Raw genomic sequence first — 27,788 nt, forward strand, 5'->3', positions numbered from 1 at the left:
CTCTGTCTCCAAAAAAAGCAAGAACAAAATCACTGGGTCGGGGGTGTGCAGGAATATGACCCCAGAGGGACTGTAATGCCCAGTGGTGTCAAACTCTGGGTGATCTAAAAGGGTCAGAACGTGGCTTCCAGGGACAGGGGTGTCTAAGTACGTCCCTGATGGGGGAAAGTCCAGAAGAGGGTCTGCAGAGCGGGAGTGGGGGCGCGGTGTGGGTCGGAGCTTCTGCGCGGACCTGGGCGGGGCAGCTCTGGAGGGCAGGGGCCTCTGGTCTCTGGGAGGGGAGGGAATTGACCAATGGGGAGAGCGCCCATATTTGCTCTCAGGAGGCTGCAAATTCCTCAGGGCTCAGATATCCGCCCCTGACACCATTCCTCCCTTCCCCCCTCCACCGGCCCCAGGCATAAAAGGCGCCAGGTGAGAGCCTCTCCGCTCCTTCCGCGAATCGCAGCCTCTGGGACCAGGGTCGCTCCGTCCGTGCTCCGTCTCGCCATGACTTCCTACAGTTATCGCCAGTCGTCGGCCACGTCGTCCTTCGGAGGCCTGGGCGGCGGCTCCGTGCGTTTTGGGCCGGGGGTCGCCTTTCGCGCGCCCAGCATGCACGGGGGCTCCGGCGGCCGCGGTGTGTCCGTGTCCTCTGCCCGCTTCGTGTCTTCGTCCTCCTCCGGGGGCTACGGCGGCGGCTACGGCGGCGTCCTGGCCGCGTCTGACGGGCTGCTGGCGGGCAACGAGAAGCTCACCATGCAGAACCTCAACGACCGCCTGGCCTCCTACCTGGACAAGGTGCGCGCCCTGGAGGCGGCCAATGGCGAGCTGGAGGTGAAAATCCGCGACTGGTACCAGAAGCAGGGGCCCGGGCCCTCCCGCGACTACAGCCACTACTACACCACCATCCAGGACCTGCGGGACAAGGTGGGCGGAGGCCCGACCGCGGGAAGTGCAGTGCACCTGCCGCGGAAACCCAGCCCCGCGGGCCGGGCGAGGTTCCAGGCGGGGCGGCTGGCGGGAGTCCGTTAGGACGTGGGAGGGTCCACAGGTGGGGCCGAGTAAAGGGGGACAGGAGATGTGCGGGGCAGGACCTCGGGGCTGGATGCAGGGGCCGGGGTGGTGGAAAGGGGAGGGGAACTGGGCAGGGCAGGTAAGTGGGTGGGGCCTCTGGAGGCGGCGGGGGCAAGGTCTGAGCGCCGGGAGGAAGAAGGGGCGCGGGTCAGCGAGGCCTGAAGAGTGGGGAGGAGATGGGACCCCGCTGTAGAGTGCCCAGAGGTCTAGGCCAGGGGCCGCGCTGCCGCAGGAAGATGCGAGAGTTTAGCCTTGGTGATCTGGTCCACCCGGGGCCAGTCTTGCCCCCCTACCACCGCAGCATGGGGCCTCCTGCATTCCGTTTCTCTGGCCGGAAGGGTCTGGTGGTCATCCCTCTCAGGCTTTGGCCTCCTCCCACTCTCCCGCCCTGGGGCCCATTCCTTTAGGAAGAATGGGAGAGCCGGTCGTGGCCCCTGGGCGGGGTAAAGGAGGGCGGCTTGGTAAACCTCTGCTCGGGAGGACCCGGTACAGCGGCAGCTGCCTGTGGGGGAAAGAACGGATCTGGATCTGCCTCACAGGCTCTTACAGGGGAACCCTGAGGGGCCTGAGGGGTAGGGCTTGGTCTCCACCCACAGGGAAGGAGAAATTTATTGGGTCGTGAAGAAATGTATCAGAAGCCATGGAACATTTACAGCTGCACACGCTGGGTCCCCCAACACAGAGATCCCCAAAATATTTTCCAGTGCTGTACTCGTGGCATAGACCCAGACGCACAGAACAGGAGGAAGCGCTAGAGATGTCAACAGCCAACAAAAACAGTGCTTTACACGTGCAGTTTCAATTTAAAATCACACAATTTAAACTTTTAAATTAAAATTTAAAATTACACAATTTAAAATTTAAAATTTAAATTTAAAATTACACAATTTAAAATTTTAAATTAAAATTTAAAATTACACGATTTAAAAATTGTGACCTACAGGGATTGGGCACTGTGGCTCACGCCTGTAACCCCAGCACTTTGGGAGGCCAAGGTGGGGGGATTGCTTGAGCCCAGGAGTTCTAGACCAGCCTGGCAAACATGGTGAAATCCTGTCTCTACTAAAAATACAAAAATTAGCCGGGCGTGGTGGTGCATGCCTGTAATCCCAGCTACCCAGGAGGGTGAGGCAGGAGAATCGCTGGAACCTGGGAGGCAGAGGCTGCAGTGAGCCGAGATTGCACGATTGCACTTCAGTCTGGGTGACAGAGCGAGACTGTCTTAAAAAAAAAAAAAAATATTAGCTGGGTATGGTGGCGTGTGCCTTGCAGTGAGCCGTATGTGATCAGTGCCACCGCACTCCAGCCTGGGGCAACAGAGTGAGACCCTGTCTCCAAAAAACAAAAACAACAACAACAAAAATTGGGACAATAAGTACATTTTACTATGCCCCCTTACACATTCTTTTTCTCACCTCTGTGTGTGTGCAAACGCACACACACGAATGGGTGAAACAATTCTCACCATACTATGGGAAATCCCCTCTGATATTTTATAGCCTGTTTTGTTGCATTAAAAAACTACACAATCGGCTGAGCGTGGTGGCTCACGCCTGTAATCCCAGCACTTTGGGAGGCCGAGGCGGGCAGATCACGAGGTCAGCAGATCAAGACCATCTTGGCTAACATGGTGAAATCCCGTCTCTACTAAAAATACAAAAAAATTAGCCGGGCATGGTGGCGCCTGTAGTCCCAGCTATTCAGAAGGCTGAGGCAGGAGAATGGCGTGAACCTGGGAGGTGGAGCTTGCAGTGAGCCGAGATTGTGCCATTGCACTCCAGCCTGGGCAACAGAGCGAGACTCTCAAACAAACAAACAAAGAAACAAACAGAAAAATTATACAATCACTGCCTGGTGCATTGACTAATGAGTGATGACCTGCTCTTTGAAAAACAGAACCCAATTACCTTAATCAATATAAGCTGGCTGTTGTGAATGTGCCCCTTAGGTCAGAAAGACCTCAGGTTGGGGTGAATTTGGATGAGGCATCATCCTAAACTTTATAGTTTCCACCTCTGTAAGATAGGAGTACACACTGACCTAGCAGTGAGGTTCCAGAAGCTATAAAAGATGAGATACAAAGTGCCTGGCACATAATAGATACTCAACAAATGGGATTCTCTTCCCTGGGGGCAAAATGTGCTTTGTGTAGTTGGAGGGGGGTGCAGGGGGGACAGGTACAGATAAAATCTCCCCTGCATCTGGTTTATAGACCTTCTTCAGGCCATTTAGAGTTTCATTGCACACAGGTCTCAGAGATTTCCTCCCCAGGCTTGCCTTCCTGCCCTCCCCCGCCCATGCCCCCCTGGCTCCAGTGTTTCCTCCTGCCCTAGCTCCTGGGCATGGACTATTTCCAAGGCCTCCCAGAGAGCGGGCAAATGGGCGGCAGATGTTGGCTAGGGCTTTGGTCTCTAGGGAGCTGGGGTATATTCATTTGCTCCCCTCTCTCTTCTGGGAAGAAAGCAAGTGGGCAGTGCCTGTGTGTTGAACTGGTGCCAACTTCTGCCTCTGCCTTCCAGATTCTTGGTGCCACCATTGAGAACTCCAGGATTGTCCTGCAGATCGACAATGCCCGTCTGGCTGCAGATGACTTCCGAACCAAGTGAGTGTCTCTGCCCTGGGTGCTGCAGAAGCCGGGACCTGGGTAGGGGTTGGAGGCTTTGGAATCTGCCCTCACCTAGCCTAGCTGGCCTGAAGCTAACCCCCTTATGGACTCCTGAAATCTGGGGAGGTAGGGAAGTCTTCAGAGATGCCGGGGAAGCTCTGCCTGGCTGCAACTATTTCCTTTGAAAGGTTTGAGACCGAGCAGGCTCTGCGTATGAGCGTGGAGGCCGACATCAACGGCCTGCGCAGGGTGCTGGATGAGCTGACCCTGGCCAGGACTGACCTGGAGATGCAGATCGAAGGCCTGAAGGAAGAGCTGGCCTACCTGAAGAAGAACCATGAGGAGGTGGGTTTCAAGCTGGGTCTTTCTTCCATCCTTCCCTAACCTCCCAGGGCTGAAGACTCTTTTATTCTGTATTCTCTGACCATGGTAACACTTGGTGCACCCTCACCGTGGCCCTGGGTGTGGGATTATGGATCCCAGGGTTCCAAGAGGAATCAGTGATGACCCAGTCTGTCCCCCAGTGCTAGTTACTAGGTCTGTACCTGAAAACTAAGCCCCTTTGGCCTGAAAGGTGGGGAAGTGACCTGGGCCAGGCCCAGTGGGGTCTGGGCCCTGACATGCCCATCTCTGCTATATCTTTTCAGGAAATAAGTGTGCTGAGGGGCCAAGTGGGAGGGTGGGGAAGTGACCTGGGCCAGGCCCAGTGGGGTCTGGGCCCTGACATGCCCATCTCTGCTGTATCTTTTCAGGAAATCAGTGTGCTCAGGGGCCAAGTGGGAGGCCAGGTCAGTGTGGAGGTGGATTCGGCTCCGGGCACCGATCTCGCCAAGATCCTGAGTGACATGCGAAGCCAATACGAGGTCATGGCTGAGCAGAACCGGAAGGATGCTGAAGCCTGGTTCACCAGCCGGGTACGCAGAGGGAAGCAGGCACCCTTTGGGGGTTGGCAAGGGGAGGGCTTCGTGTTCCCTATGTGAAAGTCTGCCTCAGTGCTTATTTCCTCTTCCTCCTCTCTCTGCAGACTGAAGAATTGAACCGGGAGGTGGCTGGCCACACAGAGCAGCTCCAGATAAGCAGGTCCGAGGTCACTGACCTGCGGCGCACCCTCCAGGGTCTTGAGATTGAGCTGCAGTCCCAGCTGAGCATGGTATGTGTCCCCCTGCTTCCCTGTGCAATGCACACTTATGCGCTTACAGCCTAGGGCAACCTGGCTGGTGGCTGTGCCCACGCCCTCTCTGGGAACCAGGCTCTGCTGAGTCATACCCCCCGCCCCCTCAGAAAGCTGCTTTGGAAGACACACTGGCAGAAACCGAGGCGCGCTTTGGAGCCCAGCTGGCGCATATCCAGGCACTGATCAGTGGTGTTGAAGCCCAGCTGGGCGATGTGCGAGCTGATAGTGAGCGGCAGAATCAGGAGTACCAGCGGCTCATGGACATCAAGTCGCGGCTGGAGCAGGAGATTGCCACCTACCGCAGCCTGCTCGAGGGCCAGGAAGATCACTACAACAACCTGTCCGCCTCCAAGGTCCTCTGAGGCAGCAGGCTCTGGGGGCTTCTGCTGTCCTTCGGAGGGTGTCTCCTGGGTAAGGGGATGGGAAGGAAGGGACCCTTACCCCTGGCTCTTCCCCTGACCTTCCAATAAAATTTTATTGTCCAAGGGAGGAAGGATGTTCGGTTTGTTATTTCAGCCTATGGAGAAATGGGTCAGGCCTTGGCCGTGTTTAGGTTTTATTTGAACCAAAGTTCACCTGTCCCAGGAAAGCGGGGGGAGGATACTCACATACTTTGCCTGTAATGGTAATTCCTGTTTGCAGAAGCAGAAGTCTTCATTTATTCAACTTGTTCCTTAAAATAACCTTGTGAAATAAGCGTTGCTTCCTTTTTACAGAGGTAAACTAAGGCTCAGAGAGGTGAAGTGGTTTGTTCTATATGTAACTACTCTAACGCATGGCAAAGGTGGGACTTGAAATTGTTTTTGCTTCCAGATTTAGTTTTCTTTCTACTCCCCAGGGGGTTGAGGTATCTGTGTGAAATTAATGTTTATTGAACACCTACTATGTGCCATTGAATAAAAATCAGCCCTAAAAGGTAGTATGAGCTGCATGTTATAGATCAGGAAATAGGCTCAGAGAGGTTCAGTAACTTGTCCAAGGCCACACAGTGACTACATGGTAGAGCCAGAACTAGAACCTAAGTTGCCTGATTCTTAGCCCATGGTGCCATCCCCAGCCAGATGGTCTCCTGGAGTTGATGCCCCTGGTGCCCATCTTGCTGACATTCCAGTCTCGCCCCATAGGAAGCCTCAGGCTGGGGATCCCTAGGGGCAGTTCCTGCTGACACATTTCTCCACCTCACTGAAATGGGATTTGGGGCCAGGCATTCTGCTTGGAGTAAGGCTGGGGAGGCTGTACCTGTCAGTGTGTGTTGTGTGTGTGCATGCACTAACACATTCACCCATTTTTGGGGCAGCCCTGCATAAGCTCTTTAACGCCCACTAGCCCATACCTGGGCTCAGAGCCTGGAATGGGACCCAGCAGTGACCCAGACCTCCCAAAGAGACCCCCAACTTGGCTTGCCTGGGGCCTGCCCTGGGCCAGCAATAGAACGAAGTCCCAGCTTCCTGGTACAACTCTGCCCTTGGGTGGGTATGACCCTGCTCCTGTGGTTTACAGTTCAGCTGCCAAGAACTGAGGCCAATTCAAGGTAAGGAAGAGGCCCCAAAAGAAGTCCCACTTCTTCCTGGTGGAGAGGTGAGGGCTGCAGGCCCAATCCTGTGAGTAACAATGAGGGGACAAATGAGGGATACTAGTTCCACACCCGCATGCTGCCAAATGTACTCAGCACCCTGCTAAGGAGACCGGACACCCCATCATGGCCATGGCCCGAAGGAGGAGCTGTTTCCTCCATTTCCTGTGGGTCTCAGGTTGATTATGAACATGTAACCCCAGAGCCCCCCTGCTGTAGCCTGGACTGGGACCCCCTGCTGCCCCCTCCCCAGCTGTCCTGTTCTGGCCTCCAGCACCCACAAACCCCCACCCCCCACTTAACTTCTCAGGAAGCCTTGGAGCTGGAGGGAGAGGCCTGGCTGCACCCCCAGCTGGGACTGCCCAGAGGCACTTGTCCCTGCCCATGAAAGCCTCCCTTGTCACAGCTGAAACCTTCCCTCTGCCTCAGGGGCCCCTGGAATGTGGCTGTGGGGCGGGGTCTGGGCCCACATAGGTGGGGCAGGTGACTGTCAGGTCTCAGGCCCGAGTGTCAGGAATGAAGCCTTCCTTTGTGTGTGCACTGTGCAGGGTGGGGCTGGACCGGAGACCTGGGATAGGAGAGAGAGGGGAGTGGGGGAGTTGGGGGGAGCGCCTTTACCTCCTTCTGGTCATTGTGGCCACTTCAGTCTGTTGAGCATTTCCTGGAGTCATCTTGCTCCATCTGAGAGTCAGGCTGGGCTGGAGTTATTCCCATTTTCCTGATTGGTAGACTGAGGATCAGGGAGAGGAGGGTCATTACCCAAAGCCACCCACCTGGTAAACCGGAAAAGGGCGGTTTAAAGGTATGTCTCTGGGCTCCAGGTCACGCCCTCTGTCTGTGGCATTTCCCTGGGGAACAGGGGAGGTGTGGGAGGGTTCTAAGGTTGATGGAGACTTCCTTCTCTTTGTGCCCTCAAATGCTCACTATGGCCCTGAGGCTGGCGGAGTCTGTTTATGGCCCCAGTTTAAATCAGGAACCAGGCTCAGAGACGTTGATTCTCTTTCCACTGGGCTGCAATGCCTCATTCCAAGGAGAAAAGGCTGACTCCACAGACGGCCCCATCTGGCTGCAGTGGGCAAAGATCAGAAACTGGCACAGCGTCCTGGGCAGGCTCCCTGGGGCAAGGCCCGGGCTACAGCCTGGGCTGGGGCCAGACAGAGCTTTATCCTCGCAAGGCCATCCCACCTGGGCTAATGAGGTGGCCCCGGGCCCCACCCAGATGTGGAGCCCACGGTAGCGGTTTGGACTGAAACCAGGGGTTTGTGTGTGAGCTGCCGCCCCTGGCCCGGGCCTGCGAGTGTAGGGAAAGCCACCTCGCGGGGCTGCTGGAGGAGAGTCAGGTGCAGAAGGGGATCTGGCTGGGGTCCAGCCCTTCCTCACCCCGCGGTGATGGGCGAGTAATTGTTCTTGTGTTAATTGCTGGGGCCACAATGTCTGCAGAGGTTTTTAATGAGCTCTGGATGATCTGAGTTTGATTATTTTTCTTTCGGAGGAAAAGACAATACCCTCCCAACATGAGACAATACCCCACTGTGTGTGCCCAGCACTGGAGGCCAGGCTCACTGTGGAGCTGGGCGAGAAGGAACCCACCCCCAGCCTTGCTGGCTGGCAGTTCCCCTTGCCAGCCCAGCTCAGATGCAGGAATTTGGGGTCTGCAGGAAGGACTCTTTTTCCCGTGCCCTGTTTGGTTGAGGGTGTGAGGACCTGTTTGAGTCCTGGCTTTGCCCCTTACCAGTGGTGCCACCTGGCACAAGTTGCTTCACTTCTCCAGGTTTCAATTTCATTCTTTCTGAATCTTGGGTGGGGGTCACCCTCTGTTGGGAGGATGAGAAGAGGCGATGGAAGCAAAAGTCCTTTGTGAATCACAAAGTGCAGGGTAGAAGTAAAGGATTATGCTATTACAGCAAAAGAAGAACCTAAGAACACCCTGCGTTGCCCCACAGGCGCTGGCTATGGCAGAGCGATGCCGCTGAGCCGAAGAACATGCTGAGGCTCACAGGGCATGTTCTGATGCCCAATGATAAAGCCCCTCCTGGTGAGGGCACTCAGGCCCAGGTGCTGGTCACGCACCCTGGCCCCTGCATGTCTGGCACCTGGGTGGGGATCCAGGAGGAGGCAGGATGGTGACTCTTGGGCCACACGGCTTCCCTGGAAGTGAGAGTTGAGAGTGTCCCCTGCCACAGGGAAATGCAGACTTAAAAAGGTAAATGTCCACAGTCTTACCATGGTAATTGGTAGAGTCAGGATTTGAACCTGGGCCTCACAGTCTTACCATGGTAATTGATAGAGCCAGGATTTAAACCCCAGGCCTGAGGGACTCCAGAGCCCTGTCCACTTCACCATGCTGCAACCTGGGCTAGGAATCCTCTTCCTGAGTTTCTGTAAGCCCTGGGGCCAGGTCCAGAGGGCCGGGCCACACCTCCAAGAGGCACTGCCCACAGGTATCAGGTGTCCCTGGAAAGGTGTCCCTGAGCCGGTGGCAGAGAAAAGGGCTCTCCTGAGTGTTCAACTCCCCATCTTTGTGAAGTGATGCCTTGGTCTTCAAGATCTCCAGTGTCTTCCAGCCTGCCCGCCAATCTCCCATCTCTTCCCTTCCACAGCACTCAGGCACATAGAGCCTTCTGCAGCGACCCCTCCCCAGCCAGCACTTGACAGGACAGATGGGGGCTAATCTGGCCCTGCTAAGCAGCAACATGCTGCTTGGAACTTGCCCCAGCCTTATCAGCAGAGGTCTGCCCCAACACATCCCAGAAGCGAGCAAAGGTTCAGCGCTATGCAGTTGGCAGGTGTCGGGATCATCAGTCATCCCCTTGTCAGCCCCGAGCCTGCTGGGCTTTTGTGAGGGTGCCAGGGACACAGGCTGGAGGCTGGCAGGAGGGGAGTAGAGGCGGGAGGAGGGGAGTCCATCTGCAGCACCAGGGAACGGACGGATGCTGGCTCCTCTAGTCACCTCAGCTGGAACACTACTCAAGGTCCCTGGCTCCTGTCCTCTAACTGCCCCCAGGGACCCTGCATTCCCATCCCCAGAGGCCTCCACTCCCCCGGAGCCCTGTGGTCTCTCACTAACTCACAGGGTTCTGAGTTGGAGAACACAGTGTAATGATCAGGAAGTGGACTCCCAAACCGAGAACACGGAGCTGTCCCCTTGGGCAGAGGCTCAGGGCTTGGGGCAGTGGAGAAGTCCAGCTGAGGGCACAGTGGCTTGAGCTGCTCTCAGTTCAGCTAGAGGCTTTGGTAGCCGTGCTGTGATGAGAGTTCACTCCCTGCTGCTGTCTTCTGGCATGGAGAGATGAACCTGTAATCCAAGTGTTAAAACCGTGCCCCGGGGGAAAACACTATTAATTCTGAATCATCTCTTTTGTTGCATTAAAAAAAATAGAAGAGAAAAACTTCACACGAGCCACTCAAGGTGTGCAGGCAGCTGTGTTTGTCAGGAAGGCAGAAGGAGTTGGCTTTGCTTTGGGGGAGGAGACGAGGTCCCACAGCACCCTCTGAGGGGAATATAAGGAGCCCCAGCTGCAGCCTGGCCTGGTACCTCCTGCCAGCGTCTCTTGGGTTTGCTGAGAACTCACGGGCTCCAGCTACCTGACGATGACCACCACGTTTCTGCAAACTTCTTCCTCCACCTTTGGGGGTGGCTCTACCCGAGGGGGTTCCCTTCTGGCTGGGGGAGGTGGCTTTGGTGGGGGTAGTCTCTATGGGGGAGGTGGAAGCCGAACTATCTCAGCTTCTTCTGCTAGGTTTGTATCTTCAGGGTCAGGAGGGGGCTACGGGGCTGGCATGAGGGTCTGTGGCTTTGGTGGAGGGGCTGGTAGTGCTTTTGGTGGAGGCTTTGGAGGGGGCATTGGTGGCGGTTTTGGTGGTGGCTTTGGTGGTGGCGATGGTGGTCTCCTCTCTGGCAATGAGAAAATCACCATGCAGAACCTCAATGACCGCCTGGCCTCCTACCTGGACAAGGTACGTGCCCTAGAAGAGGCCAATGCTGACCTGGAGGTGAAGATCCGTGACTGGTACCAGAAGCAGGCCCCGACCAGCCCGGAACGCGACTACAGCCAATACTTCAAGACCACTGAAGAGCTCCGGGACAAGGTGAGTCCTCAGATGTCAAAGAGAGGGGAGCAGGTGGCTGGTACCCTGTATATGGCTCTAATGTCAGTGTTACTCCTGACTCGAGGAAATCCTTTCCTGCCCAGGCAACGACTGTCTGGTGTGTAACCTCAGCAAATTTGGAATGCACCTGCTGTCCAGGTGCAGAGGCTAGTGCACATCTTCTCAACTTGGTGGTGCTGGGGGAGGAAGGGAGGGGTCTTGGGAATCTGGTTAGGACCAACAGGGGCACAGGTGGGGGCAATTATAAAGAGCCAGGGGCAGTAGCTCACACCTGGAATCCCAGTGCTTTGGGGGGCCAAGGTGATAGGATTGCTCGTGTTCAGGAGTTAGAGGCTACAGTGAGCTAACGACTGTGCCACTGTACTCCGGCCTAGGTGACAGAGTGAGAACCTGTATCTAATGGACAAAAACAATAATTAAAAAAAAGAGCAACTCGCCTTCCCTACCTCATGCACCCTGCAGGCTTCTGCATAAAGTATTCCTTTACCTCTTTGGCAAGAATGGGATTGGAGTGTAGCTTCATGAGTCCCAGATGCTAGAACCTCTTGTCTTTTCCTATAAAGAGGTCTTTTGTGCCAAAAGTACTGTTGGGTCTTGGGAGACCTGGGAACTCATTACACATTCTGTTACCCACTCACTCACCTTTTTACTCCCTGAGACTGGGTTCCTCATTTGTAAAATGCCTTCTTTAGCTGCCCTCCAGGTTGCTACTGGCTGGAATGTTCTGTAGATCCATGGCTGTGTCCAAGATGTGCAGGAGGCAGTGACCATGAGCTGTCCACAGGGGGGCTGGTGGAGTGTCTCTGAGAGCGCTATTGTCAGAGCTGACCACACCCCACTCCACCACTCTTCTGGGCAACCAATTCCCACAGGCAGTACTGCCTCCTTGGTCTTTCGTGCCCTGGAGACAAGGAGGGCAACTCCGCAGGTGTCTCAAGGAGGCTGGTATGGGACAAAACCAGAAGTGGACACTCAAGATGAGGCTGGACTCTGCCCACCCCAGAGGCCCTACAGATTTTTGTTGGTGGTGTCAGAGGGGTGATTGTCAGTGAGGGGCTGGCCTTGGGTGCAGAGTGGAGAGCAGCAAGGGAGAGAGAGGAGTCCTCTAGGCACCAACTCTGTCTCTTGCAGATCATGGCCACCACCATCGACAACTCCCGGGTCATCCTGGAGATCGACAACGCCAGGCTGGCTGCAGACGACTTCAGGCTCAAGTGCGCTCCCCCTCCCTCTCCTCTTCCTGCGTTGCCCACTTTACTTGGCCTTCTCCTGGGTCTGACTCAGGCAGCCAAGACCCCTCCCACTTCCTTCTTTGGCCTCCCTCTCTCTCCTCAGGTATGAGAATGAGCTGGCCCTGCGCCAGAGCGTCGAGGCTGACATCAACGGCCTGCGCCGAGTCCTGGATGAGCTGACCCTGGCCAAAACTGACCTGGAGATGCAGATCGAGGGCCTGAATGAGGAGCTGGCCTACCTGAAGAAGAACCACGAGGAGGTGAGAGCTGGCCCCCATCACCCTTGAACCCGAGAGAGGTGGGGAACTTCTTCCCAAAACGCACTTAAATTGCCCAGAGGGAAAGACAGCGGCTCCAGGAAGCCCTCCCAGATTTTCGTGAGATTAAGTCGGTGGGAGGCAGAGTGGGGCTGCTGGTACTTCCTCATCGTTGGCCTGGGGCTTAGTGGTTCAGAAACACCCCCAAACCCCAAAACCAGGTGCCCTCATGGAGAGGAAGGGGCACTGACCTGTGGTAGCCCAGACCCACAGCCAGGCCAGGTGGCCAGTACGAATGACTGACTTCCTGATTGGCTTTGTGAGCTCACATCAGGGCCCTATAGTCTCGGGGTCCTCCCTTTGGTAGGACCTAGAGCAGCAGAGAGCTCCTCAGAGCTGAGGGGTCCATGTGACCAAACCTCTTCATGTGCAATGGGGAACATCGGTTGGGGTGTGTTAGGGGCAGAGCCAGGATTGGCATGTGGGACCCAAGACTCAGGTTTCTCTTCTGCTCTCCGTCTCTAAATGGGCCCCTCCCACCCTGCAGGAGATGAAGGAGTTCGGCAGCCAGCTGGCCGGCCAGGTCAATGTGGAGATGGATGCAGCACCGGGCGTGGACCTGACCCGCGTGCTGGCAGAGATGAGGGAGCAGTACGAGGCCATGGCGGAGAAGAACCGTCGGGATGCTGAGGCCTGGTTCTTCAGCAAGGTGGGCCTGATCTCCTGCCCTGCCCTGCCTGCCCCAGCTCCCTGAGTCTCCGAGGAGGCCCCGGGGCTCACTTCTCTTGTGCATGATCTACAGACTGAGGAGCTGAACAAAGAGGTGGCCTCCAACACAGAAATGATCCAGACCAGCAAGACGGAGATCACAGACCTGAGACGCACAATGCAGGAGCTGGAGATAGAGCTTCAGTCCCAGCTCAGCATGGTACGGCCACCCTCGCCCCATCCCAGCCTCTCGGGTGGTAGAAGCTCCCACCCTTCTTGGCTAGTTAAGCCTTGGAGTTCTCAAGCCCCTTCAAGAAGTGGTTCCCTGAACTCCATTCAGTGCCCCCTCCCCGCTTGCCCTCAGTGGCTTCCTTTCTAGTCTGATGTGTCTATGCATCTGTCACTCCTCCAGAAAGCTGGGCTGGAGAACTCGCTGGCTGAGACAGAGTGCCGCTATGCCACGCAGCTGCAGCAGATCCAGGGGCTCATCGGTGGCCTGGAGGCCCAGCTGAGTGAGCTCCGATGCGAGATGGAGGCTCAGAACCAGGAGTACAAGATGCTGCTTGACATAAAGACGCGGCTGGAGCAGGAGATCGCCACCTACCGCAGCCTGCTGGAGGGCCAGGATGCCAAGTAGGCGCCTGGGCACCGGGGGAGGAGTGATGAGGGCTGCTTGTGGCTGCGGAGCAGGGTCATCCTAAGGGAATGGCAGGGTGTCCCTAAGCAGCCTTGAGGGACTGTGAAAAGAGAACTGAGCAAGGAGGGAGGATCTGGACTCTGCACTCTGCTCCTTGGCTGTTACCTGGGGCAGGTCACTTCCTCTCTCTGGATCCATGTTTCTTCTGTAAATGATAGAGGCTGGGCTAGTGGTAGTTAAGATCTAGTGCTCATTCCATTCTCTGCCTGAAATAGATGGGTATTCTTGTAGTTCACAATCTCGACAGGGCTCGTTGGCTCACACCTGTAATCCCAGCACTTTTGGGGGTCTGAGGTGGGTGGATCACTTGAGGTCAGGAGTTAGAGACCAGCATAGCCAATATGGTGAAACCCAATCTCTACTAAAAATGCAAAAATTAGCCAGGCGTGGTGGCGGGTGCCTGTAATCCCAGCTACTGGGGAGGCTGAGGCACAAGAATCACTTGAACATGGGAGGCAGAGGTTTTAGTGAGCCGAGATCGTGCCATTGCACTCCAGCCTGGGCAACAGAGCAAGACTCTGTCTCAAAAAAAACCAAAAACCAAAAAACCCCCGAAAAACAAACAAAACAAAACAAAACAAAAAAAAGATTCTGTCTACTTGGGGGTAGCAGGCCTGGATGCGTTAGCAGGATGTCCCACCCCTAGAGGGGTCAGGTGTGTGGGTGGCGGTGGTGTAGGGTCTGAAGAGGACTGCATAGCATCTACATGAGCTTCCCTTAGAGACACCTGAGCTTGTGCCCTTTGCTTAAATCAGCTTCCTTCTTTCTTTCAGGATGGCTGACATTGGCATCAGGGAAGGTAGGAAGGCTTCACTCTTCTGGTGTGGGGTGGGGAGGGGAGATGTTGAAGCCACCACTCCCTTTGGAATAGGGAGGAAGGAGAAAGAGCCCAAACATCCCATTAGGTGGGAACATTCCCATTCCATTAGATGCCTCTTCCCCGGTGGGACCTTCTGTCAGCCCCAGGTGAGATTGGGGCTGGTGATTTATTGAGAAGCTTCCAGGTTGAGTAGGCTTCATTCAGGGCCTGTCTCTCCCCAGGCCCCATCTTCATACACTTCCACTAAGATGCCCATAATTCATCCCCCTTCACGTGCAGCTTGAAAAGCCCTGACATTGTTGTCCCTGCCGGGCATACCTGCCATTGCCACTGCCCGTCTCTGTGATGAGCGATTCAGCACCAGATCTCTGGCAGCTCTTGAGGGATTGGCCAGTGGCCATTCTCAGGACTGCTGTCTAGTTTTCCCAGAGCCCCGCCAAGGTCCTGGCCACCTTGGGAGAGAGGGGAGGTTCCCCCACTCTAAAGCCTGCTCCTTCTCTCTCTAGCCTCTTCCGGAGGTGGTGGTAGCAGCAGCAATTTCCGCATCAACGTAGAGGAGTCAGTGGATGGAAAGGTGGTTTCTTCCCGCAAGAGAGAAATCTAAGTGCCCATTGCAGGAGAAACATCCCTTGCCACTCCCCACTCTCATCAGGCCAAGTGGAGGACTGGCCAGAGGGCCTGAACATGCAAACTCCAGTCCCTGCCTTCAGAGAGCTGAAAAGGGTCCCTTGGTCTTTTATTTCAGGGCTTTGTATGCGCTCTGTTCCCCCTCTACCTCTCCCCGCCTTCTTTAGAGCAAGGAGGTGCAGAAGCAGCTGCGTTGTGTAACAAGCTCATTTGTATGGTGTCTGTTCATGCAATAAAGAATTACTTTTCCTTTTGCAAATATCTCTTGGTAGTATGTCCATTTTTTCTTGATGGCGTCCTGGTTGGCCTCTGACCTCTGAGGAGACCCAGGGTCCGTGTGGTGACATTTCCCCTTACTTTGGCCTCTTCCCTGCATGGCCACAATTCTTTTGGGTACCCAGGGCACTGGTGGCTGGGGCAAACATAGTGCTACTCAGGTGATTTGCTCTTCTGGGTCACCATGGGGTGACCAGGGAAGTGAGGGTGGGAAGGTTCCCTAAGAACAGTTTGGTGTACCCAGCACAGAACTTGACACATCTTATAATTATGAATATTTACCAAGTGACTGATTGCATTGATTGCCTTGGTTCACCACCCCATGACTGGCATGATGCCACGCACACTCACCCAGGGGGTTTATTTAATCCTCACCATTGTAGGTGGTCGGGATTTATTATTTCCACCTTAGAGATGAGGTCACCGGAGGCAGAGAGAAGAATGACTTGCCCCGGGCCTTGTGGATGGATGATAAGCAGCAGGGCTGGGTCTGGGCCTATATCCATAGGACTCCAAGACCAGGGCTGGTTCTAGGACCCCAGGCCCTCTCACAGCCTGCTGCCAGGACCCTGCTGCTCGCTTCTGACCCTCACCACATGTGCTGCTCCAATCTCCCCTCCTTTCTAGCCAGGCATAACTGACCTCCAGAGTGGACAAGCCAGTTCCCAACTTGATCCCCCTGCAGGCTGTCCCCCATCCCCACTGAAGCTGATGCCTCCTCCCAAAAGGCACTTCTATTGCCCAGAGGGAAAGACACCAGTTCCAGGAAGCCCTCCTAGATTTTCCCAAGATTAAGTTGAAAGCAACATCAACCCCTCTTACCATCCTTAATCCAAATCCTGCTCTGGCTCCCCCATCCCCGGCAACTCCACCGCAGTCCTGCTAGAGCAGTAGCGTCCATGCACACATTGTTTGTGGCCTCTGGTCTCAGGCTGTTTCCTCTGAGCTCTTGGATTTATCATCCCAAACAGAGGGCGAAAATGAGGAAGCAGAGAACTCTGGGTGCAGAGGCTGGGCTGGCTCAGGCCCTGGGGTGAGGATTGGGGGTGGGGAGGGAGAACCGGTTTCTCGGTCTCACTGGGAAATGCAGATTGGAGGTGCTTCTGTTCTTTGGAGAATCTGATCTTTTGGGGGAAAGGTCAAGCCCTCTGAGAGGGTCCTCATGTGTCTTGTTGTGCCAAGCCCCTTCCCCACAAACCCTGGTTGGAGATAAAGTGGTGTCTGCTCTTTCCAGGGGAGATTTAATTAAGAATGTGCCTCCTGAGAACACACACAGGTGAGACTTCCCCGGGGCTGGAGGAAGGAAACGGAATTTAGCGAGTGTCTATGATATGTCAGGCCCTGGGTTGGGCATTCCGGGATGGCATCTCATTAACTCTTAAAACAGCTCTTTAAGTTAGTATCAGTCTTCAGCATCAGTTTCAGAAGAGGAAACTGAGGCCTGGAGAAGTTCAGTAACCTGAATGAGGTCACAAGCCAGGAAATGGTGAAGCTGGGTCTGGGACTGGTCACTCTGATTCCAGACCCTCGCTTTGCCCTTCAAGTCGTGAGGTGACAGAAGCTGCAACACTCTTATTAAGAGGTATGCTAACTAAAATCTAAAACCTGTCTTTTTTTTTTTTTTTTTTTTAAGAGGCCAAGTCTTGCTCTGTTGCCCAGGCTGGTCTCAGCTCCTGGCCTCAAGTGATCCTCCTACCTCACCCTCCCGAGTAGCTGGGATTACAGGAGTGAACTGCTGCACCCGACAGAAACCCATTTCTTAACCTCTGTGGTTAAGCATGCCAAATGCCATACAGTCATTAACGTCAGAAAGATTGTCCTCACGTCTAACCATAGTCTCTCATGCTGTGGTTTAAGTTCACCCTGACACCCAAACCATTAGCTGCCAGATCCCCCACGTCCTGGGAACAGTCAGTCTCCTTCCCACCTCTCTTCGGTCCCTGGCAGTGGAAGCTGGTGGCCTGGTTGCTGCTTCTGCCTCACTGGCCTTCAGTCCTCTGTCAAGAGGTCTCAGGCCTTCCAAGCAGCCAGCAAAGGGTTTTCTCAGTCTTTAGTTTCCAAAACTAACAACCTCTGTGAAAGGTGCAGAGAGGCAAGGTGACTTCGCCTATGGGCTGTGTCCAGCGTGCCTTCTCTCTGGGCCAGACTCTGGCTTGGGGGTAGGAGGAAAATCTCCTATCTCCCTGAAGTACCTATTTCTGCTTTCCTGGGATGCCTGGAGGGGCTGTCAGAGAAATCCTTGGAACTTGCCAAGTCTCATCCCCAGCCTGACCCTGGAGTGAGACACCCGCATCCAGGGATGGCTCATGCCCTCCCGAGCCTTTAAGTAGTCTCTGGGCAGAAAGGGTGCGCCTTCTGACTGCCCTGGGCTGAGGTCAGGCTTGGTTTCCAGCCAATCAGAGAAGCAGGCAGTGGGCGATGCCCCTCCCTTCTTCCCACAGAGAGATGGCTGCTTTCCGACCAGAGATTAGGGCCTTGGGTGTGTCCTCTGCTCAGGCTGGGCTTCCTAGACCGGGCATAAGACATGCTTGCCGCTATCTCCCTGAGGACTGCGGCTGGCCCCTGCCTCTCTCTGGGTTTCAGTTTCCCCATTTTTCAACTGGGAGTCTGGCTGGACAAGATGATCCTGAGGGTCTCTATGAGATGATCTGTGTCCTGGGACCTCAGAAGGGAGCCTGTGACAGCAGGGACTGTGTTCAGTGTCTTCACTGCTGAATTCTCAGTGCCAGTGCTAAATAAATATTCGTTTAATGCGTGAACTTGCTTCTCCTTTGCTTTTTCCTGCCTTAGACATTCATCAGTATGCTGGGCATGTGCCCACCTGGTGACCACCTGGCCACCTATCCCTCCATGGGCAGCTGGCAGCACAGGGGAAATAAGGAGCAGACAGCTTTTCTCCTGCAATTTTTGTTTCTATTACTACCTGTGGTTCTCCTGAATTGGAGCTGGGGTGACCCCACAGGATACCACTCACCTTTGCCAATCCTCACCTAAAGCCAGGGGACAAAGTATCCCTGAAACGGCATCTCAGACATTTATCCTGAGCTTTCCTGTGCCACGAGCAGGATTTGCGGGTATATTCAGCAAAGGTCCCATCCTCAGGGAACCTGATATGGAGTGGGAGAAATAAACTAGGAAATTCACCTCCTCCCATTTGCCTGCTTGCTGTGGGCGCCGTGCTGGCTGTAGGGACCAGAAAGGGAAGGGAGGCAAAGTAATGTGTCCCTGCCGGGTGGAGGCTCAGAGGAATCCTGACAGGTCACTGAGCAATGCTAACCTTGCATTTCCTCATTTGTAAAAGGGAGGCAGTAGGAACCTCCCACCTGCCCAGCACCTCCTGTGTCTCAGGTCTTTGAGGAACCTGGAATATTAACTCATCCAGTACCCATTTTTCAGTGGTGACTACTGAGGCCCTGAGAGGTTGAGTGACTTTCCCAAGATTACACAGCGAGTCGGTGGCGGATGGAGGATTGAAACTCAGGTATACCTTGTCCAAAGCCCTTGCTGAGCTCACTGGGTATCTGAGAAACCAGCGGTGGTGTAAAAAGGATTTTAAAAAGTTGGGTGCTGTAGAAATGCAAGAGCCTAAGGCATTGAGCTGTAGCCTTGAAAGACTTCTGAGTGGTGCTGTGCCAAGCAGGCATCTCTGAGGAGTGGGAGCTGCCCAGAGGGCCTGGGGTGACTCTCTGGGGAGGGGTTGCCTTTCAAGAGAGGCCTCTTCCCTATGGAGGAGACTTGAGACCCTTTTTGAGGTTGGTCAGTCGTCCTGGATTCTGGGTCCCTTGGAGTTCAAGGAGAGAGGTGCCTGATCCAAGCAAGGAATTCCAGATTAGAATCTGAGTGACAGGGTTGAAGCCTCACCTCTGCAGATAAACAATCTAATGACTGTGGACAAATCTTTGAGAATCAGAGACTCAGAAAGGCGACTTGCTGAAGGAAACTTAGAAATCATTTCAATGTAGGGCCCACGATGGGCTGGTGGTGCGGCTGGAAATTCATGCATTTTTCCCCCCTTATTCCTGAACCTCAGCATTCTGGGCCTTGGCATTCTGGGCCTCAGTTTCCCCACAGGTGACATGAAGGGGTTGGATGAGAAAGTTCCTACAACAGTTTTGTGCTGAATGAGCACTCCCACGGGCCCCCAAGCTTTGGAGCTCAGACCAGGAAGAGACAGCAGGCAGGCCGCTCTATCAGGCCATCAGCTGGGATTCACTGTGGGTTGGAGGAAGGCAGTCCTGTGTCAGGGCATTACAAGTCCCCGCTAAGCAGGGAGGGGCTGTGCCCTGACCCCACAAAGGGAAGAATGTCATGGGCCACTCCGTGTTTGTGTTACTGGGGCTTTGGAGGATCTGTGGCATTGTTACTCTAAGAGGCGTTGGCCTGAACCTGCTTGTCAGCCCTGGGAGGTTTGGGGCATTGTTACCCCAGGCCTGGCAGGTTCCATTAATCACCCTCTTGTCAGTTTTGATCCTCTACCGAGAGAGCAAGAGCTCCTGCTTTGGGCTGAATCACCCCTTTTCAGAGAGAGAGCTGAGCCATCAGCTTGGGCAGGAGGGCTGGGCAGGGTCAGGGTCAGCCCGAATCCCCGGCCTTGCCAGGCTATTAGAACACTGGCAACGTGCCCTGGCTCTGTCCCTGCTGATACCCCTGTGGGAAGCACAGGCCCACTTCTCTACCCCAGAAAACAAAGGCCCAGAAAGCCCGGACTCAGATTTCTCCTTTCTGGTCTTGCTGAATCAGTGAAGGGGGTTCCAGGAGAACCTCATGCCTGTGCCACCCCACCCAGCCCCTGGCCTGGTATCATCCAGACCGTTGTGGCTGCTGTGGGCCAGAAAGCTGATCCCAAGATGCCGTCCACAGTAACCCTGGCCCCTTGGTGAGTGGGGACTGGGAGTCTGAGTTCAGGGTCCTCCATTGTCAGCCCTGGAATGGAGGGCCTTCTAGCCTGGCCTCACAGATGCCATCTGAGGTCCTTTCCTCCCAGCCTGAACGGGGAAGCTGCCTCTGGCAGGATTCTTACATAGTCCCTGAGTTTCTCAGCCGCATCTCAGGGTCCTAAGCAGAGACCCTGGCCCCAGGTCCTGTGTCACATCCTCTTATGTGGCCTCTTGATCAAACACTCACAGGTTGGGACAGACCTCATATGACTGGCATACTAGAAAGGACCCTGCTCACGTTATTACAGGGCCATCTTCCTGGACAAGACTGTGCCCTAAAGCAGTTAGTGTCATGGAGTGATTCAACCCGAGGGCCAGACCGACCCAGGGCACCTCAACCTCAACACTATTGATATTTTGGGTCTGATAATTCTTTGCTGTTTGGACTGTCTTGCACCTTATAATATGTTTAGCAGCATCCCTGGTCTTTAGCTATCAGTAGTACCCCCAAATTGTGACAACCAAAATGTTCCTAGACATTGTCAGACGTCCTCTGGGGAGCAAAGCAGCCTCTAGCTGAGGACCTCTGAACTTGTCTATGGGGAGAGAAGCTGGAAGAGTGGTTACATCGGGGTGTGGAGTCAGGTAATTGACTGGGAAAAGGCACAAGGACATTTATGGAACGCTGGGAATGTCCTGGGTGGTATTTACACAGGTAGTGCATACCCGTGCATGACATCAAGCTGGACACGTGACCTATAAATTTTACTGTATGAAAAATGTACCTAAAAAAAATGTGCCTTAGTGTCAGACAGAACCAGACTTGGATTTCAGTCCTGATTCTGCCCTTAAGGTTCATTTTCCTCATGTGTAAATGGGGGCAATAGTAGGACCCTCCTCCTGGGGCTGCTGCGAAGGTTAAATGAGGCGACGGGTATAAAGTAACTTCACCTGGTTCCTATCTATGGTGAGGGCTCTGAGAACATTCGCTATGATAATGCACAGGGCCACTTCCTCTTTCCCCGCCTGAGTTTCCACAGCTGTGTCTGACGGCCCCTAAGATCCCTCTGTCACTGTGACTTTTTCTGATGGCCTGGGAGGTATTTCTTTATCAGTCTAAATACTTTGAAGGCAGTTGATTCTATTGGACCAAGCCAAGTTTGTCATCAGAGTTGCTGGGGCCCCTGGAGTAGATGAAGTGCTAAGAAGAACCCAGAACATCCCAGTCAGAAGTTTTAGGTATAGAAAAAAGGAAGGTCGAGGGCTATGGTGATCTTGAAAAGCACAGAGCCACTCTGCAGCCACCACTTTCCTTGCAGAAGCTCCTGGCAGGTCTCTGCATCTCAGGTCCCGTTCTAATTCTGGGTGGGGCTCAGAGCCTGCAGAGTGAACTCCTTAAGTGGAGGTGAAACAGAATTCACTTGTCAAAAGGGCAGTCTCAGGCAGAATGCTGTCCCCTCTGAATCATTCCTTTTGTTAAGGATTAAAAAAAAGCCATCCCCAAAAGGCACAACCCACCCTGGAGAGAGCAGAGATAACTAAGCTTGTGGGAAACAGAAGTGTAGTTGGCACCAAGTCAGAGGGTGGGGAAGGGAGGAGAGACGATATCCAGCCCCCGTGGAGGTGTATAAAAGGTGTCCACTCTGGGGAAGAGCCACAGTCCCCAGCCCAGGCCAAGCAAGCTTCTGTCGGCACCTACTCTCAATCCTGCTCTCACCATGAGCCTCCGCCTGCAGAGCTCCTCCTCCAGCTATGGAGGTGGTTTTGGGGGTGGCTCTTGCCAGCTGGGAGGAGGCCGCGGTGTCTCTAGCTGTTCAACTCGGTTTGTCTCTGGGGGATCCGTTGGAGGCTACGGAGGCGGCGTGAGCTGTGGCTTTGGTGGAGGGGCTGGTAGTGGCTTTGGAGGTGGCTACGGAGGTGGCCTTGGAGGTGGCTTTGGTGGGGGTTATGCTGGTGGCTTTGTTGATTTTGCTGCTTGTGATGGTGGCCTCCTCACTGGCAATGAGAAGATCACCATGCAGAACCTCAACGACCGCCTGGCTTCCTACCTGGACAAGGTGCGTGCCCTGGAGGAGGCCAACGCCGACCTGGAGGTGAAGATCCGTGACTGGCACCTGAAGCAGAGCCCAGCTAGCCCTGAGCGGGACTACAGCCCCTACCACAAGACCATTGAAGAGCTGCGGGACAAGGTGAGCCCTTGGAAGCTGGGGAGGGGTCCTCCATGCAGGGCAGAGCCCACAAGGCCAAGAAACACAGTGTTGTGGGGGACCAGGTGTGGATAGAATTCACATCCTTCTTGCAGGGGAAAAGCCTACTCTTTTACCACTAGAATCTCTATCTCTGATGGACTTTCTCATGCCACAACTCCCCAAATGCATTTTCTCTCATTATTCATTTTTATGATTGTTATGACTCATGTCAGTTTTTCTACTGCCTTCCAGACAGTTATGTTATTCATGAGTCGATCTCTATAATCCTAACCTACTGAGTTATCTGGAAACATGACAGGTTTAAAAGCCACTAAGAATGCGGGAAATCAATAGAGAAAGAGAGACATATTCATTCATTGCCCTGGGAATAATTGTTTACTTTGTAGGGGACCCATTCAAACTGGTATTCTCAATTGGCGACGGCCAAGGTGGGGGAGAGAGAGGCAGAGGCTTAGTCTATGCTGAGCCTGGGTGCCCTTTGTCAAGCCCTGTCTGTTGTGCTGTGATATCAGTCTGTTGGAGCAGAAATCGACCAGCCTGGGCTGAGTCCTGGCCATATGGAGTAGGCTTTCAGTGCTTTGGAATATAAACGTTTAGACAAGAAATTCAAACGGATGGGAATATTTGTTGGATTTCCCCACCCCTCAGCTGGGAGGTCAGCTCCAGCAAAGTGATTGTGAGATATGTGGCACCAAACTGAGTCCCTCCTGACTTTCAGGGGAGGGATCTCAAGACGGTGGCCTAGGGAGTGTGCTAGTCTGAGGCTGCTGAGACATGACGAACCAAAGATGTTCTCAGCAGGTCATTCTTCAGAAATGCACTCCCTGCATCTTCCCCAAGGTGCTCAGACATGGAATATTAAAGAGATGGAAATGACTGGAGGGGATGCAGCCCCACCCCTCACTTTACAGAAGAGCAATGGAGGCCCAGAGGGAGATGCTTTGTCCCAGCTCACAGGACAGTTTAGAGGCAGAGCCCCATGGGAACCAGGTCCTGCCCATGTTTTCCCAGGCCACCTCCTCAAGCACATGGACCCCCCAGAGTAAGCTTGTCTAACCTGTGGCTGGTGGGCTGCATGTGGCCCAGGACGGCTTTGACTGAGGCCTAACACAAATTTGTAAGCTTTCTTAAAACATTATGAGGTTTTTCTGCCAATTTCTTTTTAGCCCATCAGCTATTGTTAATGTTAGCGTATTTTATGTGTGGCCCAAGACAATTCTTCTTCCAATGTGGCCCAGGGAAGCCAACAGACTGGACACCCATGCCCTAGAGGTAACTTTCTTCTGCATTTTGTAGATCCTGACCGCCACTATTGAAAACAACCGGGTCATCCTGGAGATTGACAATGCCAGGCTGGCTGCGGATGACTTCAGGCTCAAGTGAGTTTTTTTTTTCCCTCCTTCTCCTTTCCCAGGAGTCTCTTAGTTTAGACAAAAGCCCATCTGGCCAATGACATTGGAGCATCCCAGGAATGAAGGTCTAGAAGTATTGGAGTCCAGTGCAGGGATGGGGGGAGTGTCTCATATCATTTATGTCTTGCTTTTTCAAAAAACATCTTTTTTTTTTTTTTTTTACTATTTTAGGTATGAGAACGAGCTGACCCTGCGCCAGAGCGTGGAGGCTGACATCAACGGCCTGCGCCGGGTGCTGGATGAGCTCACCCTGTCTAAGACCGACCTGGAGATGCAGATCGAGAGCCTGAATGAGGAGCTGGCCTACATGAGGAAGAACCACGAGGAGGTGAGTGGGGATTGCAGGCTGCCCTGGGCTGAGCCACCAGAGAGAAGGAGGAGCCCTCCCCTGCAGCTGGACACAGTCCTCCACTGTAGGACCTGGAAACACTTTCCAGAACACTCTGCCAGACTCAGAGCCAAGGAGAGGGAGGATGTGGAGCCTCACCCATCTTCCTCTCCCATCCCCACAGGAGATGAAGGAATTCAGCAACCAGGTGGTCGGCCAGGTCAACGTGGAGATGGACGCCACCCCGGGCATTGACCTGACCCGTGTGCTGGCGGAGATGCGGGAGCAGTACGAGGCCATGGCAGAGAGGAACCGCCGGGATGCTGAGGAATGGTTCCACGCCAAGGTACCCGGCCCTCCCAGCCCACACAGCCTTATCCCATATAGCCGGGGAGCCGGGCGGACACAGCCTCTTGGTCAGGCTGCTTGAGCTGAGCTTCCCCATCACCTTCTTCCTGCTTGCATTTCAGAGTGCAGAGCTGAACAAGGAGGTGTCTACCAACACTGCCATGATTCAGACCAGCAAGACAGAGATCACGGAGCTCAGGCGCACGCTCCAGGGCCTGGAGATTGAGTTGCAGTCCCAGCTGAGCATGGTATGCCTGCAGCCTCCTGCCCGGTGGCCACCACCTCTAGGTTTCCCTCTGGCCTGGCTCCCCCTGTAACTTCTTCTCTGTGGCTCCACCAGAAAGCCGGGCTGGAGAACACGGTGGCGGAGACGGAGTGCCGCTATGCCCTGCAGCTGCAGCAGATCCAGGGGCTCATCAGCAGCATCGAGGCCCAGCTGAGCGAGCTCCGCAGTGAGATGGAGTGCCAGAACCAGGAGTACAAGATGCTGCTGGACATCAAGACGCGGCTGGAGCAGGAGATCGCCACCTACCGCAGCCTGCTCGAGGGCCAGGACGCCAAGTAGGTCTTCTCCAGCCTCTTTCTTAGGATATTGACTGCAGGACCCGTGGGTGTCAGAGCAGGCAGCACCTTAGAGATCCACCCCCTCATGTCAGAAAGCAGACCTCTCACTGAGTTTACGGGACATTTCCTTGGTAGGCTGCAAGGTTAATACCTTTAAACTTTCGGATTCTGGCCTCCGAGTTCGACTGGAGGGAATAGAGACCGTGGAGGGAACATCTGATAATGGAAAAATATGAGCTTGGATTCAGCTCAGCTGAACAAAGCTATTACTATGGTGCTTTAGCAGCCTTTAGACCCTTAGCAGAGATCAAGCCACCTTGTGGGCTCAGGGCTCAGGTGGAGGGTTGTGGGTTTGGGCGATCCAGAGGGAGGACGAACACCCTGAATCTTGTGGCTAATAATATCTCCCCTAGAGACCTCTCAGACAGACAGATAGACGGGCAAGACAGACAGGCACCTGATGCTGCTGCCTCTTGAGCTGGGGGCACAGCTAGGAGGCACTAGAGTCTAGCCCAGGGGCTCCAAGTGACAAGTCGAGGCACTCCCCCAGAGGAACAGGTAAGCTCCTGCCCTCAGTTACCCTTTGCTCATGGCCACCTCTCTCCTCTCTCCCAGGATGACTGGTGTCCCTTCCTCAGCAGGTAACGGAACAGCCCCATGGTGTGGGGGGAGGTGGAGTTAGGCTCCTGTTCACTGCCCCCATGGGGGTGGGAACTGGCGGGGAGGGAGGGAGCCAGTGCTGGGCTCTCCAGCGTAGGGAAGGGGAGAGCTGAGGGTGGTCATTTGCTCATTGATTTTTCTTTTGAAATTGATGGCTCTGCCCCATAGAGCTATTGGGCTGTCTTGGCAAGAGCTATCTTTGGGGACAATAAAGAGTCCCCATCCACGAACCACCTGACTTATGAGGAGTTTGTGAGCCCTCCTGGGGGGTCCTGCCCTGGCCTGAGGTGGGTCTCCTCCAGCCTGAGCGTGTTTTGTCTCCTGTTTCCCAGGAAGCGTCAGCCCTCGTAGCACCTCTGTTACCACAACTTCCAGTGTCTCTGTTACCACCACCTCTAATGCCTCTGGCCGCCGCACTTCTGATGTCCGTAGGCCTTAAATCTGCCTGGCGTCCCCTCCCTCTGTCTTCAGCACCCAGAGGAGGAGAGAGCTGGCAGTTCCCTTCAGGAGAGAGGAGGGGCTGCTGGACCCAAGCCTCAATCCCTCTGCTTTCAGGACCCGACATCCCGACTCTCTCCTGAGGATGGGTCCTCTGTGCTCTTCTCTTCCCGTTGGATCTCTCTCCTCTCTGACCTGGATACTCTTTGGTTTCTCAACTTCTCTACCCCAAAGAAACGATAATTCAATAAAGTTTTCTGCTTTTCTGCAAACGTATTTTTGATTCTGGCCTGATTTCTGAGGTGGCCCCTGCTAGGGCCCTGGTTTAGGGGGTGAGGGGGACACAGCTGGGCGGAGCAGCTAATCCAGACAAGGACAGGCCTAGGGAGCTTTCTATCTAGGAAGGACAGACACAGGCCCATGGGCCACCTGAGCACACAGGCACAACAACAGCAAACAGAGGACACAGGCAGCTCACAGACGATGGTGTCCAGCAGACATGGACAGATGGAACACACCAGAGGCAGCGCAGGAGCACGTGAGCCAGTTCAACAGCCTGGCAGATGAGGATGTTCAGTGAGAACGGCAGCGATGCGCTGATAGTGGAGTCAAGGGTGGGGGAAATGTGGGCGTCAAGTACAGAGGCCTCTGGGGCAGGCTGCAAGGGGCCGGTGAAGGGGTGATCTGGGGAGAAGGAGGCCCAGGCCCCACCTGCTGCCTCCCTGCTTCCTGCAGAGCGTGTTTCTTCTCAGGCAAATGGCTCCCTGTTGGCCTGAGGCATCCACTCCTAATGTCCTCCCTGGCCCACCGCTAGGTCCTGCCACTCCCAGCCACTCCTGGGACTAGCTCCCTGGCCGGCTGAAGGGGCAGAAACGAACCTGGCCCCTTCTCTCTGCACTCCCCTTTCTCCCCCTGCCCCTCTGGCTGCCCCTGCTCTGATTCGCAGCCTCCTCTTGCTCTGCTCACTCCTTACACGTTGACTCGCCCCCTGGATTCTGGTGTGGGTGTTCTTCTCCTTTTCCTCTTCACTGTCCCTGCGGGTCATCTAGGACATACCCGTAGTTACAGTTGCCCATATGTTCTGAAAACGCCCAAACTCGAATCTCCACTGAGGTCCCTCCCAGTCTCAGACTCCCATTGTCAACTGCGAGCCAGACATCACCTCCTTCAATCCACCCATGCAAAAGAGCGCCCATCATCCTCCTAGATCTGGTCCTTCCTTGCCCTTTATCCTGGAGAACCTGAAAAGCTGAGCCAGGAGCACGGATCCTGGCCTTGTCTCTCTCCCTCACCCCCTTCACAAGGCTTCCCATGGACACTGCATTAGTCATAACGTCCTTTCTCGTCCTAACTATGGGCATGTGGGCACAGCCTCCTTGCTGGCCTCCCTGCCTCCATGCTCCACACTCCAGCGGGGGCGATTACTGGAAACTGAGTCTTCTTCTCAGCTTAGAGACACCCCAACCGCTCCCTGCTGGTCACTGAGGAAAGCCTAGACTCCTCGCCCACCTCCCGGTCCTGGTGGTGCAGCTTCTTCTGGCCTCTCCCCAGCTCTGGCTCCTACACTAGCCTCCCTCACCCACCTCAAATTCCTGCCACCCCAAACTGCCCTCGAGGAAGCAGGCAGGTGGCTGGGCACCCTGGGGATTTTGTTCAATGAGAGACCTCCATCTGACCCAGCCTTCCTCTCTCCTTTCTCTCCACACTCCTGTCTTGGTTTTATTGGAGACTACCAACTTTTATTCAAAATTCAGATGAGATGGACACCCCCTCCTCTGCAGCACCCAGCTGAGGTGGGGCACAGTTGGGTGTTCAC

The 27,788-nt window shown here is 54.6% G+C and overlaps 3 protein-coding genes across 5 annotated transcripts; all 3 read left to right on the forward strand.

Annotated features, from left to right (window-relative positions):
- Nucleotides 1-312: 312 nt before the first annotated feature.
- On the forward strand, nt 313-5,325 carry KRT19 (keratin 19). Its single transcript, XM_008012713.3, has 6 exons — nt 313-909; nt 3,576-3,658; nt 3,850-4,006; nt 4,414-4,575; nt 4,686-4,811; nt 4,943-5,325. Exons 1-6 carry the CDS (start codon nt 490-492, stop codon nt 5,195-5,197), a joined length of 1,203 nt encoding a protein of 400 aa, XP_008010904.1. The 5' UTR covers nt 313-489; the 3' UTR covers nt 5,198-5,325.
- Nucleotides 5,326-9,936: 4,611 nt separating this feature from the next.
- KRT15 (keratin 15) lies at nt 9,937-15,120 on the forward strand. The gene is made up of 8 exons (XM_008012715.3): nt 9,937-10,497; nt 11,650-11,732; nt 11,854-12,010; nt 12,555-12,716; nt 12,810-12,935; nt 13,128-13,348; nt 14,186-14,211; nt 14,739-15,120. Exons 1-8 carry the CDS (start codon nt 10,000-10,002, stop codon nt 14,834-14,836), a joined length of 1,371 nt encoding a protein of 456 aa, XP_008010906.1. The 5' UTR covers nt 9,937-9,999; the 3' UTR covers nt 14,837-15,120.
- A 6,269-nt stretch (nt 15,121-21,389) lies between these two features.
- On the forward strand, nt 21,390-26,248 carry KRT13 (keratin 13). 3 transcript variants are annotated; one of them, XM_008012716.3, is made up of 8 exons: nt 21,390-22,201; nt 23,519-23,601; nt 23,806-23,962; nt 24,147-24,308; nt 24,433-24,558; nt 24,651-24,871; nt 25,490-25,515; nt 25,867-26,248. In XM_008012716.3, exons 1-8 carry the CDS (start codon nt 21,731-21,733, stop codon nt 25,971-25,973), a joined length of 1,353 nt encoding a protein of 450 aa, XP_008010907.3. In that variant the 5' UTR covers nt 21,390-21,730; the 3' UTR covers nt 25,974-26,248. The 3 variants fall into 3 exon arrangements, with proteins under 3 accessions (XP_008010907.3, XP_072861684.1, XP_072861683.1); XM_073005583.1 differs by lacking the exon at nt 25,490-25,515; XM_073005582.1 differs by lacking the exon at nt 25,490-25,515 and having other exon boundaries at nt 25,871-26,248.
- Nucleotides 26,249-27,788: the final 1,540 nt, after the last annotated feature.

The sequence above is a fragment of the Chlorocebus sabaeus genome, chromosome 16, assembly GCF_047675955.1.
Source record: "Chlorocebus sabaeus isolate Y175 chromosome 16, mChlSab1.0.hap1, whole genome shotgun sequence".
In the NCBI taxonomy this organism is placed as follows: Eukaryota; Metazoa; Chordata; class Mammalia; order Primates; family Cercopithecidae; genus Chlorocebus; species Chlorocebus sabaeus.